General features: G+C 42.0%; 1 protein-coding gene across 3 annotated transcripts; it reads right to left on the reverse strand.

The window, feature by feature from the left end:
* Positions 1–273: 273 nt before the first annotated feature.
* DCAF4 (DDB1 and CUL4 associated factor 4) lies at positions 274–19990 on the reverse strand. 3 transcript variants are annotated; one of them, XM_074997129.1, is made up of 15 exons: positions 19914–19990; positions 18214–18331; positions 16673–16764; positions 15547–15704; positions 13839–13921; positions 13017–13119; positions 11516–11659; positions 10941–10985; positions 10772–10821; positions 7111–7190; positions 5062–5157; positions 4856–4953; positions 3937–4113; positions 2143–2257; positions 274–708 (listed from the first exon to the last, which is right to left on the reverse strand). In XM_074997129.1, the coding sequence occupies exons 2-15, from the start codon at positions 18321–18323 to the stop codon at positions 464–466; spliced, it is 1596 nt and encodes a 531-aa protein (XP_074853230.1). In that variant the 5' UTR covers positions 18324–18331; positions 19914–19990; the 3' UTR covers positions 274–463. The 3 variants fall into 3 exon arrangements, with proteins under 3 accessions (XP_074853230.1, XP_074853231.1, XP_074853232.1); XM_074997130.1 differs by lacking the exon at positions 19914–19990 and adding an exon at positions 19485–19752; XM_074997131.1 differs by lacking the exon at positions 10941–10985.
* Positions 19991–20427: the final 437 nt, after the last annotated feature.

Consider the following 20427-nt stretch of genomic DNA (forward strand, 5'->3'; position numbering starts at 1 on the left):
TTGTATCCTGGAGGCTTGACTATTTCAGTTTTACCACTTTCCGCCAGGTATTAGAGACCAGCCTTACTTCCTTGTCTGTCTGGGGTGCTCCCCTCCCATTCCCTTTTCATTTCTCTCCCTTACTGGAGAGTGAGCCAGCTTTTTCTGTGTAACTTTTGCCAGGGAGTTTCAGCTAGGGGTGAAAAATCAGACCCCACAAATGATCCTTCCTTCCAAACTCAGAGCTGAATTTAAAAAAACAAAGCAAAAAAAAAAAATCAGCATCTGTATGAGTAGTTTGTCACTGTACCACTTTTATTTACAATTGTCTGGCAGATATACAACAGCTAGAGTAGAATGTTGGTGAACCTGCTGAATAAAGTTCAAAACTCCACAGACAGAGCAGGCAGAGCAGCACCCAAATGTGAATTAATGCTATGACAACAGTAAGAAACCACAAGTGACAGCTCTCTCCAGAGTCACCTTAGAGGACTGGAGAATCCATAGCCCTCGTCTGGAGATAACATGGATTATCTGAGTTGTAGGAGAAGTGGTAGAGATCCTGCTTGACTGCCATGAGCAGGCCAGGAACTCCTTGGCTGCCTCCGAGTCTTGAAGAAAACACCACACTTGGGATGGAGTCCCTGGAGGCCGGGTGAGGAGAGGGAATAATTCTGAGTAGGTTGGCATCTTGGAGACTCCAGATTCTTGTGTAGCAATCCTGACCAACTAGGGAGAGAAAAGCACTGAAGATCAGGACAAGGAAATGCTTCAACATAAATGGTCGTAGCCATCTTCAAAAAATTCTGGTCCCAGAAGAGGAAAAAGGTATTTAATACTCTACAGGATAAAGAATGGTTGCCCATCTCCATCAATCCATGGAAAAGCCTCTGAGCCCCTCCAAAAATGAGAAACGTGATTCCAATATTTTACTCTACATACAGTGGGATGGATAAAAATACCTGCAGGCAAACTTGCAAAAAAAAGAAAAAATCAGGGAACACAGCACTTAACATGTCACTATCCAAAGCAGTATCCTCATTGTTAGGTTTGTGTTATACATTAAAATGGGGGAAAGAAAATCTTACAGTAATTGAGCTGTGGATGGAAAATTCAAGAAAAAATGAATACATTCACGAATATCTTGGTGTTTCTGTAGCCCTATAAAGGGTTGCCTTCACTGAAGCAGCACCTCTTGGTGGCCAGGCATGTTATACCCGTTGTATTTTGGTGCTCTGTCACCATAATAGCGTGTCTTCCTGTAACTCAGCTCTCTGGTCAGCTAATATTTATGCCTGCCCTTTTTAGGGTAGCAGAGTACAACCAAACTGTAGGCTAATTACCTTATTGTAGTCTTCCATCTGTCTCTGGGCTCTGTAGTTCTTGCTCCTGAACTCTGCTGTCCTTGCACCCTCACCATAGGTGGTTTCACCCTATCTTACTTGGTGGGTGGTAGGGGAAATCAGGCCCTTCCTCTACTCTAGGCTCAAACCCAAGGACCCATTTATCTGGCAGCCAAGCGTACTCCTTCAGACTCTTTGCTGCCCCCCTAGAACAGCATCCTGACATAATCTCAACCCAGCCCTTCCTCAGTTGGGCTTCATCATCAATTAAACGTCTCTCTCTCTCTCTCTCTCTGTCGCAGCTGCTGACAGGTATCTTAACTGACTTCTCAGGTCCACGTTAAACCTTACAGAACCTGTGTGGGTATGCATCCCATCACATTCCCCTTTATCCTACTGTGTTCTTTGGGTATCAAAGACCCAATATACTCCTGTTTAATGCAACCTTCCAGGACCACCATCCTTTTATGTTACTCTTTTTATGGGTTCATGAGGAGTTTTAGCACAGTGTTTATTACTTCTAAATCAGACACTTACCACTCACTTTCTTCCGTTTTTTCTTCCAACGTTTGTCTTGACCTCTGACTGAGAAATCCAACTGGCTGGAGTATGCCTTTTGTAACTCAGAGAGCCATCCTCATAATTAATGTGCATCCAAATAACTTTTGTTTTGATTTGCACACTCATGGTTTATAAGGCTATTGCCAAAGCCACAAAGGAAGCAGTGCCCACATAATCTCCAATAGCCTGTTTCTACAGCTGCCCCACATACCTGGGGAAAGGAACCAAACATGCATGCAGTGCAGAAAAGCTGACACACCTGCTGTAACAAGACCTTCCTCCTCATTTATTTGCAAAGGGAGAGTAGCATGTTCATTATGATGGCCCTCATACTGTTTCACACACTTCACTGCTCTCAGGTCCCATAGTTTTATCTGCAAGTGGAAATGGTAAGAGAAGAAAGGACATTTTAGTGAAGCAGGGCAATTTCTGACCATTGCTGCTGGTGACAGGGAGAGAAAGGAGTAGGTGGCCAAAGTCTTACAGACTCCTAAGTAAATTCCTTAAGTTTTGGAATTACCGCCTAGATACAAGTGGACATTTATTTGAAGCACTGGCTTAAGATACTAGCTGTGAGAAACCACTTACAAAAAGCCTGATTCCATTTGTTTTTAATGCACTGAGCAAAGGACTGAGCTTTAATTTTGCTCTGCCACCGACTAGCTGGGTGGCTTTAGGCAAGCCACTCATACTCTGTTTCCTCATCTGTAAAAAGAAGGTAACACCGCTTACTTATATTCCTTACCACAGCCTTGTAAGTTAAACTAATAAGGCCATGTCTACACCAGGATTACTACAGCAACCAAGCCATACCATATCTATCTGTGCTGCTGATGTGGACTTGATGAGCTCTTGAGATCCGTTCCAGTTCTAGTATTCTATGAAGACTACAGCAATATAAGCAGTTTTTCCACTGCTGCAGGAACTCTATTTCCAGAGCATTAGTAACTTTGTTGATGGAAGAATTCTTCTGTCAGCTTAGCTCTATGTATATCAGGGACTAAACCAGCATAGCTATGGTACTTGGGGTGTGAATTTTTCACATTTTGAGTACCATACCTATGGTGACGTGAATTTGAAGTGCTAAGCATTAGTAATGCCTTCTCTTGGGAGTGATACAAGTTCTAGCTAGCTGGAGAAGTGGAATACATCTTTTGTGGCACCATATGCCACACTGGCACTTTGCTAGAAGTCAAAGGAAAAATGAACTTTTGCATTTTTCTGCCTCTCTCACTCCTTATCAGCCTTCTCTGCCTCTCCTCTCTGTTCTACCTCCTCCATAAACTCCACCTCCTCTTTTCCTTTTATTCTCTATATGTCCTTGTTCTCCTTTAATTCATTATCAAAACCTCTTTCTTACTGGATCTCTGTGCTCCGGAAGCCTCTCTTGTGGAGTTGCTCAGAAGGAGCTGCATCAGACTTGCTGGCATGATCCACTGACAAGCAAGCAGGGTCAGGGAATCCCAGCAGAATTCCAAGTTCTTGTGTGCACACACAGTGGCTGTTCCAGTGCTCCGTGCTGATGCAGAAGTTGTAGACATGGCCTTTGTCTTCTCCACTAAGGTGCTTGTAGCAGCCCAGCCGTACTGGTGCAGCTGAGCTGCCACAAGCTTGCTCCTGTGGCTTCTCTACGCTGATGAGAGCGAGCTCTCCCATTGAGATAATTAAACTAGCCCCAATGGGCGCAGCAGCTACATTGTTGGGAGATGGTCTCCTGCTAATACAGCACTGCCTACATTGGTACTTCTGTTAATGTAATTTACATTGTTCATGGGTGTGTGTTTTTCACTTCCCTGAGCAATGTGCGTTATACCAACGAAGATGCTAGGGTAGGCATGGCCACACTTCAAGTATCTCGGAGTAAAGAGCAGAGAATACAAATATCTGCAAACCATTCATAACTTCCTTCTGACCAACCAGTGAGCTGGGAAACTTTGACAGATTGGTCAAGGGACAAAGAACTAATACGCTCTCTAAAGATGGTGGCATCCTCTTTCAGGTCTCGGGTGGGACCTTGCCACGGGCCAATCTAACTTTTCTAAAAAGAAGTTACCTTTCCAGCCATGTCCGCTGCCATAAGATAGTACTCAGCTTGGAGAAGGCGAACAGATGTGACTGCTGAGTCGTGGAAGAGACGGACAGCTTTCCAGCTGTGGCCCCTCCGGCTGCGCTGACGAATATCAATGCTGAAAACCTCCCCCGAACGGCAGCCATTGTACAGTACTGGAGTCTAGATGCATCAAAACATGCAAGGAATTTAGACTGGTAACATTTAACAGGGTCGTGCAGGCATCTCTAGTCAGTTGTTGTGACCACTTTCACAGGAAGGGTTCAAATAAAAAGACGCCTCTTCACTGTAGTGCCAGAATAATACCACTCACTGTACATGGAAAATCACAAGAACCAGAACTGCATAGTCTTGTTGCAAAACATTGCAGCTAACTCAGGGCTTACTTTCTGCTTTCTAATATTTAGCAGTGAAAAAGCAATGGAAACTTAGTCTTGTGGTTAGATTGGGGAACAGGAGCGGAGAGTCCTAGATCTTGGTTCCACTTTAGCCATGAACTTTGACTCTGAGCAAGTAATTTAATCTCTCTGTGCCCTTCCTCTTCTGTAAAATGGGAGCAATACTGATACTTCACATCTTAAAGCACTTCACACAAACACACAACAGACACTATGAACGTAAAGCCTTATTTATAATTCCTTGCTTTTTTTTCCCCAATTAATTTTTAATTCTTTTCTATTTTGCAAAACTGATTCCCACTCCATCTGCCTAACATCTCCATTTGAGCTTGAAAACAGTGGAGCTTATTTTTACTGATGTTTCCATTTTCAGTCACATTGTCAACACTGTCTACTTTATTACTGAACAGCTACCAAAGTTGTCATGGTGTTCCACAAAATCAGCAGTGTGTACGTCTCTCTAGAAAAAAAATCAAACATCCATCTCTCTCTCTGTCTCTCTCTACCTGGATGGCAAACTGTTGTGCCAGTACATCACTGCTTGTCCCAAATGTCTGCCGATGACCAGTCATTGCATTGGTCACAAGGACTCGCCGCATCAGACCTGAAAAAGATAAAACACACACACGGACGTCATTTGGACAGCGCGCATGGAGGTCATGATGTTACAGATCTTCCCCCCTGAGAAGGTGAAAAATACACTCTTGCTTACCTGTGCTGAAGCAATTATCAGCTTGAGGGTTCAAGCACCAAGCACAGGACCATGCAGTGGAGATCTTGAAGCTGCACAGCATTCCAGGCTGGTCTCCTAAGGGCGGCAACAGGGACAAGAACTGTGAAGCCTCCATGTAACACAAGGAGATGCAGGAAGAAGCTTCAAATTAATTGTACCCCGAGAAAATTTAATCAGGCCGCTGGTGCCTCTTATAGCATTCAGGGTTTCTTCTTCCAGAACACTAACCTACCCTTTTACAGTCCTGCTGTTACCCACTCTGCTCTTTGGGAAATGGAAAATTGCACTGCCTGATGGTTGAGTGATTGCCATGAGAACAACTCTATAGTCACAAGTATGACTATGGGGAAAGGGAGGGAAAACAGTAAAGGAAATACGCACCCACCTTCTCAAAGTTTATTAAAAACAGGTATACCTAGTGCTTTAGTGCAAGTGTGTTGGAACAAGGATGCCTTTTTGCCTCCTCCAACAGCCAAAGGCCCCCCGTCTCTCTCCTTGACTGAGAATTTATAAAGGTTTTCAAATAGTAGCATGCTGAGCAGTGAAATTATGGGGGGAGGGGAGAGATGAAACAAAGGGTCTTGTTTGGACAAACACAGCTTTGAACATGTTACACTGTCCCCTGGCTGCTGCATGACCGAAGTTTAATTATAGAGCAATATATGAAATTTGTATTGTTCCCTCAATTCCCAACCTAGTTCAAAACCAATCTAGTGCCAGTACCTATGTGTGCAGGTTTCATTCACTTCACCAAGCCCTCATTTTATTACGTATCTTATTATTACATATCTGAAGAAAGTGATTTCCAAAAGACCTTGGAATAGGGTCTTCAAACTGTGGGGCATGGCCCTATAAGGAGAGGGGGAGAGCGTTCAGTGTGGCCCAGCAGGGCTTGGGCCAGCCCCCACAGGGGCCAAGGAGGGAGTACCACTCAGCCCCTCTGTCCCCTCCTTGGCTCCAGTCCTGCCCTAGCTACAGCTTGGGCACCAGCTGCAGCCCCATTCCCGGACACAGCTCCAGCCTCAAGCCCTGGATTCTAACCACAGTTTGGGGGGAAGGTGATATGGACAGCTTCCATGGAAAAAGGTTGAGGACGACTGCCTTAAAACTATCTTTGTCGTTCTGTCAAGCACCTACAGTCTTCAAACAGCAACCCATCCTGTTAGCACTAGCTCTGTGTGACTGTGTTTTTAAAAAGCTTCTGGAAATAACTCATGTCTTTTCCCTCATCAAACTGCTTTACATGTTTGTCTTCAGACAATTCTGATGTAAATTTCTCCATGGCCAAACTTGCATAAGGCACAAAAATTAGACATGTAGCAAGGTTAGAGAATGACACTAGCAGGAGAGAGCAGCATAATGGGGACATAAGGGAGATTCCACTCTTATGAAAAGGAACAGCACAAATATATAGGAATGTAGCCATACCCATCAGATTAAAGCCAATTTATTTTAACCTCTTCTCTTTAATAGTCATATGACTGAACACTATACACAGTGCTTGTGATAGGCTGGGGGTGGGAGATCAGTACTGGAAAAGGAGCAGCGAAATTTACACGAGTTCTTCCATTTCAAGTAATCCACAAATGTTTATTGATGGAATAATTATTGTTGGAACAGGTCGTATCTTGGAGAACAATTTTGCACTCATTCACTCCATTTGAACAGACCAAATAGCCTAAGACATGCTCACTCAAACTTCTATCTAGCCAAGTGCTATATATTACGGAAAACCAAATAACGTACACAGGAAAAGTTACAAATAAATATTTAATTTATAGATTAGTGCATTTTCTGCCAACTACCTTATAGTTAGTCACAACATAAACTGGTGCCATAAACTATTCTTGTTAACTAGTTCCTAAAGCTATTACTATCAAAAACTGTTCTTGGGCTTCATTACACAATCTTAATAGTCATTCTTGGGATGCTTACAAAGACATTCAAAGTATTAGAAAATGCAAACATAGAAATCATCCCTCATTTAGGCCCTGTTTAGGCTACAACCAGGAGAGAAAAATATTCTACCTGGGTTAGAGTTGCTGAATAAGGATGCTGGAAGCAGACTGGCACAGCCTGGAGTTTCTGCTATCCCCATGAGGCACAGCGTGCTGAAGGCTGTTAAAGAAAACCAAGATTCTTCCCAGAAGTGGCACACATTGCATAAAAATACTAGAGGGGGACAGGCCTCTGAAACACTGACATAAATACTGTTTTGTTCCTCAGTGGCACCTCTCCAACATCCTCTACATTCACTAATGAAATAAGTCTCCTCACAGGGCTGTGAGGTGTTAATTCTTCTTTTGTTATAGGAATTAGAAGACAAGATCTGTAGCTCTAAAATTCCAGTTTTAATATTTAATGTTATCCAACCGGGAAGGACAGTGGGTGGAATAATAAAATCTTCTTTGCTCTTTCCAGTCATTAAATGATATCATCTACATAAAGAACGGAGAGTCAGGACATGAACTACCTTTTCCAAACTACTTTAGGTCTCTCTTCTCTAGTGGAAAACAAATGGGTTGCATCACATTGCCCTCTGGAGGTAATGGCAGGTATGGGCAGTGTTTAAAGTTGTTTTTCTAACTGAGTGTGATGGAATTATGATCAGGTAGGCGGGGGAGAGTGAAAATTCCAGGCTTGCTGCACTGCAGATCTGAAACACCACTCTAAAAAGTCCTCTTCCTCGCTGCGTAACATGACTATAACACTCTGCTCCTGCATTCTGTTCAATTTTTTAAGCTCTCATGCTCTCCTTCAAGGGTCTTCGAAATCCTACACTATGATGAGGTCTACACTATGAGATAAATTAAACTTTATTAATATCCATTTTGTAATTCTGGAATTAATAAGTTTGAATTTGACCATCCTCACTCCCCATGTGCCCCTCAAAAACTTGACTTATTGCTGCCACACTCAAATTGGCAAACATCAACTGTTGCAGCAGTGCATTGTGGGAACCTATCCCACAGTTTCATCCCTGTAGCGTTCTGGCTATGTTCGCTGGTCTTTCATATCATCTTCCCACACTGCATTTTGTTCATTCCCCTCCCATGCTAAGTAAATGTCCAAAGGGATGGCAAAAAATTTACAGAAATGTCTTTCTTCTGTAGCTGAATTCTCAACTGGCCATACACTGAGTGCCCCCCTCCCCCGACTGCATCCAATCCCTGAAAATAGTACAGGGATGTTGACTGTATTCTCAAGGTTAGAAGAAAAAGGATAGAAAAGTCTAGGAAAAAAAGATTTTGGACTTTTTTGAAAATACTACAGGGACCCCAAAAAGCTTGAAGAAAGAGAAGATAGGAAAGTTTTTCAGAAAAGATTGTTACTGAGGGGTGAGTCTTTGGCTTTCAGGTGCACTATAAAGCTTCTGTACAACAACTGTTGTCTCAACTGTCTGCCCTCCCATCATTGCATTTGATCCCTGAAAATAATAGACGGACCCGGACTGTATTCTCAAAGTGAGAAGAAAGAGGATAGAAAAGTCTAAGGAAAAAAAACCTAACTTTCCCTGCATTACGCAAATAATGCCAACGTGGGTGATGGCAGTGAAATCTCATACACTGAGCTTTTAATGCAACAGGAATCTCAACTAGCACCCCACACCCCATTTCTGAGGGAGTCAAAGCATGACGACAGGAGGAGACGTTAGCAAAAAGATTTTATAACAGAAATATCAAACCAGTAGGTGTCTGCAATAGACAGCAAGCTCCCAAAAATATTTTTGGCAGGGTGTGCATGAGGGAGGGGTGTGCTGTGGTCTGCAGCTGCAGAGCCGCTTGGAACATTGAAGTAGCACCCCCCTCCCCCCGACTACCTTAGCTGCCGGGGGAGACTTCCCCTTGGCGGCAGCAAGTCCCCGAGTTTCTTAGCTGCTGCAGGGAGACTTCCCCTGGGGTCTGCAAGTCCCACTGGTCCCATGCTAAGGGTGGGTGGAATTCAGTGGGGAGCCAGTTGAAGTGGTTCTCCCCGAGTATCTGAGCCACTGGGGACAATTCCCCCGAGTGGCTGCAAACCCCTGGATATCCTTCCCCACCTTGGAGGCCTAACTGTGCGCAAGCTAAGACATGGAGCTGCCTGGCAGCATGCTCAGCGCTGAATGGCAGGCACATCCTTTTATAGGGTTGGGGGTTACCCACATGATGTGGCTAAGCATGGGAAAGACCCTGACCGCATGGAGCCTGTAGGGGAGGGAAAGGGGTTTGCACACAAACATGAATCACTGAGACAAAGTTTCTTGGCATCTTATGCAAGAACAACCCCCACAATAGCCTTGTTGCCATGTGGTGCAGTGGCTGGTGCCAGGCAGCACAGAAAAAAAAAAAGCATAGAGACAGAACCATGAACTCCCTGCAGGGCCTATTTGTAATGGATAGATGCGCTCACAGAGCTAATAGCAAAGACATTTTTCAGGCTCTCATACAAACATGAGCCCACAGCCACAGGCTTGCTGCTCCTGCTTTGAAATTCACGGTCTTCTTGTTACCTAATTAACTGGAGAGCAGTGGCCAGAGCAGAGCAGTGAGGCGCATTGTGGATTACATACGGGACACCTCTTGAGACTAATAAATTCGATTTTAAGACATGGCGTTTCCACACTGGCCTTTAATCGAACTTCTGATTTGCACTTGGCACTACACCTGTCAGGTAACAGCAATATGGTAATCTTGATATTATTGCTCCCAAAATTGAGCCAATGGTATTTACAGTGAAGACGGTCATGGGATAACATCCAGCTAACTGTCTTAAATTCAAATTTATCTTGTAGTGTAGACACAGCATAAGTCTCTGGTTGACTAATATCATTGCACATACCCTATCTGCCAACAACTTCACTTCCATGCTCCTTTCACATTTTGCCTGTTGTGTCCCTCCCCTACACCCAGCCTCCTTCAGTAGAGATGTGCACCTTTTGTGCACTATTCTGCTACTAATCTTCAGTAAGACATTCTGCACTGCCAATACCAAACCTGACTCCCTAATGGATTCACAAAAGAAAAACACATTATAAAGCTCTCTCAAGAGGTTTCCTACCCCCAGGCCTTCATTTTGCCATACCTACTATTTCTTTCTTTTACCCAAAAGTGATCAGATGTAATTTATTCATTGCATTAACTCTACAGGTTAAATTGGGAGATTCTGGAGGCAGGGGTCTTATCTTTTGACTTATAATAAATCTGAATGTTGTCATGAATATTTATGGTTTAATAACATACTTTCTTTCAACTTTAAGTCCTCCCTGGTTATTTTCCAGTGAATTGTTAAGCCCTTCTTTGAGGAGGTTCTTGAGATTTCTTGCTCCTACGAATCAACCTGTGAAATTCTTTGTTGGAGGATATTGTGAAGGCCAAGACTAAAAACAGGGCTCAAAAAAGAACTAGAGATGTTCCTGGAGGACAGATCCATCAGTGGCTACTAGTCAGGATGGGCAGGGATGGTGTCCTAAACCTCACTTTGCCAGAAGCTGGCAATGGGCAAAAGGGGATGGCTCACTTGATGCCTGCCTGTTCTTTTCATTCCCTCTGGGTTACTTGGTATTGGCCACTGTCAGAAGACAGGTTACTGAGCTGGATGGACCTTTGGTCTGACCCAGTACGGCTGTTTTTATGTTCTGTTTTCTGAAGCAATTTGTTGCTTAGCAGAAGCAAGCCTAAGAGTTGCTTGCTTTATTTTTTCAAAAGGATATAAAACATGAGAATCCTGATGAGTCAGCGATGCCCAGCACACAGAATTCACCTTAAAAAAAGAAAAGAAAAGAAAATCTCAAGACAGAACAAAACTTGCTGTCTCCTGTGTAATTCAGAAAAGAGCATTTTCAAACACGTCACATAACTCTGAAAAAATTAAACACTTACCCTTAGCATACTGGGAAATGCCAAGAAAAACAGCCTGGAAAATGACTAACCAAATAAAGAGATACAGGCATTTTAGCCTCTTGATAGCACTTTCATGAAGCAGAAAAAGATTAGCACCCAAAAAAGTCACACCCTCCAAACCTGGGTGGGGCCATTCAGCACAGCTCTTTAGTTAGGCACTTTTTCTCCACTAACTGGACATCTATAGATTTAGGACTAAATGCAACAAAGTTCTTCCCATTTAAAGAGAGGCATGTTTCCCTGCTTTCTTACGAAGAAACAGAGCAATTAAATCTGCAGAAGTAATCACTCAAAGCTTCTCTTTCCAAGTGCTGCCAAAAGTAATCCTGTGGAGATGTATGTTCAAGCTGTTGAAAGGTACTGGACTTGCTGCTTTTCAACAGCAACTCAGCAATATCAGAGCTGCAGTCTGCAAAGTCTGCATCTACCCAATCTCTTTTTCCTGGATTCTTTTTATTCTCTGCCCCGTCCCCTCTTTCATCTCCATTCATACATCCCAGGTTACAACACTGTGAGAGTTTCAGAACTGAAGGAAAGCCTGTGATGAACGGTACCTTGCGGTTTGTGAAGTACAGGTTGTCGTACATCTCCACAGTGAGAGAGTCCTTCCCTAAGCCACTGAGGTTGATGATGCCATATTTACACCCTCCATGCTCGACATCATTCACAGTGAATATCCGTTCACAAGCCGCGTCTGCCTGCAAAATAAGTGCATCACTATGGGCAATTAAATTAGACTTGGCTTTAGGCTCCATGATGAGAAATCGATTAATTGTACATTCCCACCACCACCTGTTATCAGTTCAGACTACAGACACTGCATGCATGGTCATGTTTGTTCTAGAGATTCACTAGAAAAACATTTAAAATGTATGCTTTTTCCTCTTCAACAGCTGATGACAATGAACACTGACCCCTACTGGCTGAGTTCTGGCACGGCACTGTGGATAGATCTTGGCTGCCATGAGGAACTATGATCAGTTAAGTACAGAGCCCAGTGTGTAAACAGGCTCTGCATAAAGAATTTTGCATTCAGTGGAAATGTAGATTTTTTTCAGTCATTGGAAAACCCTTTCCGTTTCCCCCTACTGCATCAGACTGGTGCCCTTGCAAACAAAGTGCTAGTACTGAGTTTCAGATTTTGCTCTCCTTCAACCCAGCAGAAATTTTCAGTATCACTACTGGCTTCAACAGCTTTCACTCACACGGCCAGGATCAGCAGGTTTTTCTGAGGCAGTCTTTGTAAGATAAAAGCTGCTTCACACCACTGCATCAGTCGTAGCAGCAGCCATGGAATGAGATATTTTAGTGCTTCTCCCCACGCCCATCAACATAGCCAGGACTCCATGTAGGGGAGGTTCCCAGGTTGCTTCTCCTACCAGAAGTTCTCCCCGCAACCAACAGAGCCTCAGCAGTTTTCAGATCCAGAGACTCATGATGTCACTCTTAACAGCCACACTGACTTTATTGGACTATATAAACTCTGCTCTAATCACAGACTTGTCACTCTTGTTGCTTCCACCTCCATTCATTCCATTAATCTCATCCTTTCCCTTTCTCCTCCTCCTTTTGTTATACTCCATAATACCCACCTACCTTACCTCCTCTCTCATCAGGAAACTTGCCAATTATCTTCATGATCTTTCCTCCCACCCCTCACCTGTCTTTGCAGGCTGTACATTTTTCAGTCTAGATATTAAGGAAGCACGCAGCACGTTTTCAGCACTATCCCGATATAAATAGTATGTCATTGACAGCAGTATCTGACCCAAGAATTTATTCATTCCACCAAAAGAGTGGAAATCAGTCACTGCAGATAATTTAAAGGAGAAAGGTTCTAGGGGAAAAGATACCGTATTCATACTTAGCTGGCCCCAGAGCTCCCGAAGTCTGGAATACGTTCTGTATGGTTGGAGAATGCCAGTACAATCTGCTATGAAGGAAAGCACTTCCCACTGTACATAACCTGTCATTATAAATCCTAGCGCTCACAAGAAAATAACTATAGTCAAGTGTTCTCAGCCTTAAAAATTAAAGCATGTGTCCATCACATACCACTATTAATTTAAAATTGTTGGTTCCAGTAACTGAGGAGTCTGGGCTCTGAATCTCCACCTTCCTCCTCTGCATGCAGTTCACCTTTAACTCATGGACCAATCTATAAAGAAAAACATGTTGAGCTAGGCTGATATTTAATGCCAATGAAATGCTGGGTAAAAGGCACTGAAATGCTCCTTTATTTCTGCAGGTTAGGCAACTGGTGCCCCACCATGTATAACACAAGCAACATTAAGATCCAAAGACTCGTGATGTCACCAAAAACAATTTTTGGGGCCCTTGTTTGTATACACACCATCCTTGTCCCACCACTGTAATTTCCCAGTCAACTTCAACAGTGAAAGACAGGTTGCTGGCTGATACACTGTCTACAGTAGCATCCTCACTTGTACCACTGAAGCCAGGAAAGTTAAGCAAAAGAGCAATCTCATGTAGACTAGCTCCATTTAAGTGTATTTATATAACGGAAAACGCTGCAATAACTTTATAAAGTGCAGGACAGTATGTATTTAAAGATGGGAGATTTCACAATAGAACTATTCAAAACCTGATCATAAGAAAATATTTTCTTGCATCGTAATTCAGGGAAGATTTACAGAGCCATTCTGCAGGCACGTGTTGTACAAAATGTAATGGAAAACCTGTACAGAAAACAATCGGATCTCTTACAAAAATGTATACTGCCTTTTTGGTATCTATTAATGATGCTTTCCCAGCTCTGGTCCTTACTGGAACTGCAGGGTATATTACAGATTAATGACAAAGATGCATTAGCAGTCAGAATTTATAGGGTAAAAAAGAGATTCAAAATGATCTTACCTACAATAATTGGTAGAGCTGAGTAAACCTAACTGCCTCTTGCGTAAGACAAGTGATGAGTTCAACCCAGCTCTGGATGTTTTCTATTGAAAAAAGAACAAATGAAAGTGCACAGTTAAGTGCTCACACAGAATCAAAAGCAGCCCATGTTCCCTTCAACTCTGTGATATTTGGGGAACAATTTAGTACCAAGCCCAGGTATTTAAAAGGTGTTTTTTCAAAAGAGAACAAAACATTTCACACATCTAAAAAAAAAAAAAAAAAAAAAGAAAAGGTGTATGCATCAAAATATCCCAATAATCAATAGATCAGTTCCCTCCTGACTCCCAGAATAGCATTTGGCTCTTTCTAAACACAAAACTAATCAAAAGCTGTTCTGTCTACTGAATTCCACATAGTTATCAAACTTTTGCTCAATGTTGTGTGCTCATCTTGTGGTTCAAAACTCAGGAACTACTTTCACTACAAAATAACGTCTCAAGTTTGTATCTGAAAAACAATAGGCCATCTAATGCTGCCATAGAAACTTTAGCATTTCCTTTTTCATTCTAACTGTGCAACCTTAATGTTGCAATAGCCTAGCTTTTCCATTTGCCAATTTACATTTGGACTGAATACTTTCAGTGCTCATGAAAGCAAGACAGAATAGCAGACAGAGATGGACCAAAGCAAAACATACCAGGCTTTTAAAATCCATTTTGTAGCCTCAACATAGAGTGAAGTTCAGTTTTTAATCAAACAAATAATTGGGGTTGTCTTCAGACTTGGGTGCCCCATTTAGACATCTACACCAAAGGACTGATTTTCAGAGGTACCATGGACCCATACCTCCCATGAAGATTAATGGCACCTGCAAGTGCACAGTGCCTGAGAAAACTAGGCCACTGATGTAGTCAGCATTGGTGTGACTCTATAGGAAAGGAGGCATATTTGGGCCCAAAACTGTAACATTAAGTTTTCAAAACAAAATCAATTCTCTCAGCGAGATTAAACCTATTCAAGAAACAAAAAATTAAATTAAAATTTGGCTTTTTAAGATATTTAGCACGGTAAGTCAGACTTTTTTTTTTTCCCTGATCGCAGTAACAGAACACAACAGAAACATCAGACTACCTATAAGGCACTAAAATCTTGTCCTCAAGCTATAGCTGAATTAGTGTTAAGGATTAATCATAATTTATGAAGAATAACAAGAAAAAAGTTTTTTCAGCAGGTCTGAAGAACACAATGTTCTACTATAAAGAATTCCACAACAACCAGAAAAAATAATGGTTAATACACAAAAAAAAAAAAAAAAAAAGAACTCAAATGCACGGGCACAAGATTTTAGTGAATTTTATCTATAAACTGTTTGAAAACTCTGTGACAGGGTGGATTTAAGGTTTTAAGTTTAACCTTAACTGTGAATTTCCTTATCATACTTGATTTTGAGATCATTAAAATTTCTCTGTAATGCATTTTACCCTAAATTACTGATTAGGTAGATTCAACTATAACTCCATCTTAACACAGTCTCCTCACTTTTTGGGGGTGGGATGGAAGGTGGGGGCGAGAATGGACAAATGTTTTAATATTTGGCCTTGATATTTAGTATTATTGGTGATTAAACTAAAGGTGAAACTGGAGGGTTTTATGACTTGTAGCCAATTCTGGTGATATAAGTTGCAGCACAGCAAAGTTTAAAAGCAATTTCAGTGACACAACCAACTTTCTTTTGCTTTTCCTCCTCTTCTAAGAGCTTCAGTCTCTTGCACTCCATCTCCTTGTTCTGGAGGCTCTCTTTAGTGAGAGGATTGTAGTTATTATGTCCAGGGAGCAGGCGGAAATAGCGGTTCTTTTCTGGGTCATAATAAAATCCTGGCAGCTCTATAAAGGGTAAATACCAAACAAAATCAGATTGAGAGCAAACCTTTTTATTACTCTATGACCTCACCCAATTCCAAAGTAGCAGCCAAGAGACAGCCACTCTGGGGATTCCAAGTCAAAAAGGACACTGGATACTTCTGCTTCCACAGTGGCAGCTCACAAATTGGGGGAGGGATTGGTTATACTAATGACCACCTCAGCAAAAGCTAGACCATGCTTTTCCTGTCTAAACAGGAAAGGTCATCACAATGATACGGAGATGGAAACCAGAAGTAATGGAGATTGAATTCAACAAATAGAAATCGTAAAGCAAAGAACATCATGCCTCAGAACTAAAACATGTCTATTCTTCTTTAACATAAATGAGTTACAAAAGGCACATTACTGAAAGAGGCAAATTTCTCAGAACTAAGACATGGCGATTCTTCTTTAACATAAACGAGTTACAAACGGCACATTACTGACAAAAATTATTTGTACGCTGTGGCAAGAATAATGGACAACTGAACACTGCCCAAACGTAAAAGTAGCAATCCCTTTCCCCGTACACCCTTTCCTAATTACACTTCCCAAATTAAAGGCATAGATGCCTATAATCACGTTGCAATTGTGGACGGGGCTGGCCCACTCAGGGTTTACGTACACAGCAAAGAAAAACCTGCAACTGGCCCATGCCAGCCAACTTGGGCTCATGGGGCTCCAGTTATAAGGCTGTTTCACTGCTGTCTAGACTTCTGGGCTCACGTTGGAGCCCAAGCTCTGATCCTCCCATCCTGCAAGAATCTGTTGTATTGTTAGATTTGTCTTTGTTTATTTAACATAACTTTTTCAATAACAAAACTTTTAAAAGATATCTGCCACAGATGGATATGGATATTAGAGAGACAAAGTAAACTATGACAGCCTATTCAATCTTTATGCAATGTTTAGGTGCTGGTTTTTGGCTCCTGAGTACAATGGTCCCTTACCAGGCGCTGGAGAGCTATGACAGACGTTGGAAGTGGATCTGCTGTTGCTGGTGCCTGCATTCAGTGAGTTCCATAGTTCCTCTTGTTCATACCTGACAATAATATTGCATTGTTACATCTGGCTTGCAAAACCACCTGGAAAATTTACTAACTCAAACACAAGGTCTCCTCACACACCTTTCCCATGAAGATTAGTCTACTGAAAAAAGCTATTTTGCTTTGTTGAAAATGATTTTTTCCCTGAACAGAATTTTGTAAGGCTGTTAAGCACACGTGTACATACCAGATAGGTACACAGATACCAAATATGTACACAGAATGAACACACAATGTGAAAATAGTAATATGCCATCTTCAACGTGTTATATAAACATTAACATGTCACCATGATCTTAAAATCTACTTAATGTTAGCTGAAATTACATTCATTTTTTTTTTAAAAATACAACTACCCTGAGTTTTCAAATCAATTTTCGTGATTTGCTCTATCCCTGACCTCACGTTGTTATGGAAAAGACCCACAGAAATAAGAGAGGAAGACATGCATTATCCACAGTGAAACTGACATTATGGGTTAAACCTTGGTCCTCCTGATATTAATGTGACTTTTGTTTTCCCTGGGGCCAGGATTTCACCCAGTGTTTTGAAATGCACAAAACAAACAAACTGAAGAGGTGAGAGATAATTACTTCTAACAATAACAAAAAGTAAAAAAAAAAAATTTAACACAGAAGTAACCTATTTGAAGTTGACAAAGTCCACACTTTAGGTGGATTCACTTGGTTTTTTAAAGATTTGATTTAAAATTACCTTCATAGTGTTATTAATTCACCATGTTCATATTCATCCTAAGTTCTGTAATGGATCTTACAACCTGTCATTCTGAAAGCAGTAAGTCAAGCTGGTTTAGAGACAGCATGACTTAGTGTTCTGAGAACAGGATTAGGGCCAAGGAACTTCTTAGTGCTAATTTTGTCTCCACCATTGGCTTGATCTGTGGGACTGAACTGGTTATTTAAAGAACAACCACCACCACCAAAGAAAAAATCACTTCCATCTGAAACCCCTTTTTAAACTTGTTTCCCCCACATAGTGGGGCTTAGGGTGCAATCCTGCAAACATTTAAACACGTTTAACTTTCCATTTGAACAGTCACAATAAATACAGTGGTCCATGTTTGCAGATTTAACACATTAGTCAGTTTCTTCTGCTATTTGTGTGAATCTCTCTCATCAACAGGGCAAAAAAGAAAAAAATGAAATGCTGGAAAAACTATCAGAAAGACTCTAAAATGCACGTATAATATGTAAAATACTATTTAACCTTAGAAATGGGCTAGATTTCAAGATAACAGTGTCCCTATGAACTTTATCTTAGTTCCCCAGTTTGTAAAATATGGGAAATAATACCCATTTTACAGAAAACACTACCAAAACTAATTAGGAAATACCAAACCCCTCTCCTCCAATCTGCCTTCTCCCAAACTACCTTTGTAATTGCCTTAAAGTCTACAGATAAAGTATTAAGCTGTGTATGCTCGCCTTCCAGTAAAGCTACAGTGGGTGCGTCTTCTGTGGTAATTGAGATTGCAGGTTTGTCTGCGACTGCTCCACTCTTCATTTTCTTTACTTTTCCAATTGTTCCTTTTCATTCTTGTTACTAGAGAACACAGATACATACATAAACACAATTTCTGTTCCAACAGTTTGAAAGAGTTTAAAAAACAGGGTACTCTCTTAATACATCATTTGCCTTATTTTTCAAAATTTGTCTTCATCCACTCCAGTCAAAACTAAAAGGAACATGAAGTAAAGGAAGAAACTTATATTAGGATGAACACAGAAAGAAAAAACAACAGCTTGAATAATTTAAAGTGAGATTGGACTAAATACTGGAAACTGGTACACAATATAACCCTTATTTGGCCATAGGAGAGCGATACAGTGACATTATGTGTTTTCCACTAATTTCTATATATGTTTACATATGAATGCACAAGCACCTAGACTTTCTATAGACCTAATTCAAGCCTTGTGAAAACAATTGTAAATCAATGGAAATACATTTGCTAACACCAGAGCTGAATTCAGCTCTGTGGAAGAAAGTATGATAGTAACAGTCATATTCTTCCCTGCCAAACTAAAAGTAACAATAACTTAAGTGCACTACCTAAGATTATAATACCACATTTTCATTTATTTATTTGTAGTGTTCAGTCTCTTTCTGCAAGGAATTACGATAACATCGGTGTGATGTAAGGAGAAATACTTTTTTAAAAAAAATCTTATTTCCGTTTCAGTTAACTTTTGGTTGACCTATTTGTCAACGTCAGGCTTATACAAGCAAGGAAGGGTCCTGTGGCACCTTATAGACTAAAAGAAAAGTTTTGAGCATGAGTTTTCGTGAGCACAGACTCACTTCATCAGATGTGCTCACGAAAGCTCATGCTCAAAACTTTTCTGTTAGTCTATAAGGTGCCACAGGACCCTTCGTTGCTGTTACAGATCCAGACTAACACAGCTACCCCTCCGATACTAGGCTTATATAAAGTAATTTTAATTATAAATTCTGGGTACCCACATTAATTTTATTTTTGAGTATTTTAGTTTTCCTGCATAATGACAAAGACTAAAGGATAGTCTATACACATATACAGCATAGCAACAATACACATAAAACCCAGAAGTTCAAATAAGCAGTGGTGTCTCATTGTGCTAGATGATACATTAATACCTATAACAATATGGTTCGAGTCCTGCACAGATACAAAATTGTTATGTATAGCTACAAACATGTAGCAGTGGATGCATACCCACTGATTCGCAGGGCTCCAGATGTGGTCACTAGAGGATTTTATGAATAGCCATCTCTCCTTCCCCGACACCCATAAGTAAGGATACATTGTTTGCGCATTTCCTAAATACAGTAGCTTGTTAACTGGCAACGTTTATTTTTTAATGCTGCACTTAATCAACCTCTTTCTGAGCATCGTCCTTACTGATGTGTACCGCTGAGGACTAGGTCCCTGCTTAACTGAGGCTCTCCACTCTGTACAGCATCAGGGGTAAGTGCCCTGGCCCCATGCTCCCTGCACGGGGCTCCCCACTACCCTACATAAGTTAATACCCGGCCACATGCCCCCGACCGGGCCTCCCCACAGGGGTCACTGCCTGGCCACGTGCTCGTACCCCAGCAGCTGGCAGAAACCAGAGGAAGGAGGACCCGCCCGCCACAAACCCACCTCTCAGGCCTGACGTTCCAGGTCACCACACGTGAAGAGAGCCCTCCTCCTGCCCTATCCTCCCCTCCGGTGCGCTCCGCGTCCGCCCCCTCCCTGGTTTACCCAACCCCTGTTTACGTTCTAATTGGTTCTAAGTACTGTCCATCATATGACGTACTCTTTGTCCTGCCAAGAGCGCGGAGGGTCAGGCCTCAGGTGATCACTTGTGAGGCGGGGTCTTGTCATGTGATGGTCTGACGCCAGAAGAACGCCGCGGGCGGGGTTGCCTGGAGGCGGTGTCGTAGGTGGGCGGTGTTTGTGGCAGCCTGTGCCTCCTGCAGAGCCCCCAGCCGTGGGAGGGAAACGTTACAGTGTGTGCTCTCTCAGCCCCTGGGATAGCCTGATACAGAATTTGTGCCCACCCCTGTGTCTGCAAAAATGAGCTGTAGGTGGCCGTGTGTACATCAGCTCATGGGAATAAGGGGACTTCGGAGTAGGCGGGGTTCTTTCGAAAAGGAGCCCCGTCTGGACGCGC

This window comes from Carettochelys insculpta, chromosome 6 (genome assembly GCF_033958435.1).
Source record: "Carettochelys insculpta isolate YL-2023 chromosome 6, ASM3395843v1, whole genome shotgun sequence".
NCBI classification, from domain to species: Eukaryota; Metazoa; Chordata; order Testudines; family Carettochelyidae; genus Carettochelys; species Carettochelys insculpta.

Bases quoted from the DNA above. Each gene is read 5' to 3' on its own strand.
- DCAF4 (XM_074997129.1), bottom strand. From the start codon at position 18,323: ATGAAAAGGAACAATTGGAAAAGTAAAGAAAATGAAGAGTGGAGCAGT. The intron at 10,986-11,515 runs GTACCGTTCATC...TTATTTGGTTAG, and splicing joins TGTACTTCACAAACCGCAAG to TCATTTTCCAGGCTGTTTTT. The intron at 10,822-10,940 runs GTAAGTGTTTAA...TCTTTTTTTAAG, and splicing joins CATTTCCCAGTATGCTAAGG to GTGAATTCTGTGTGCTGGGC.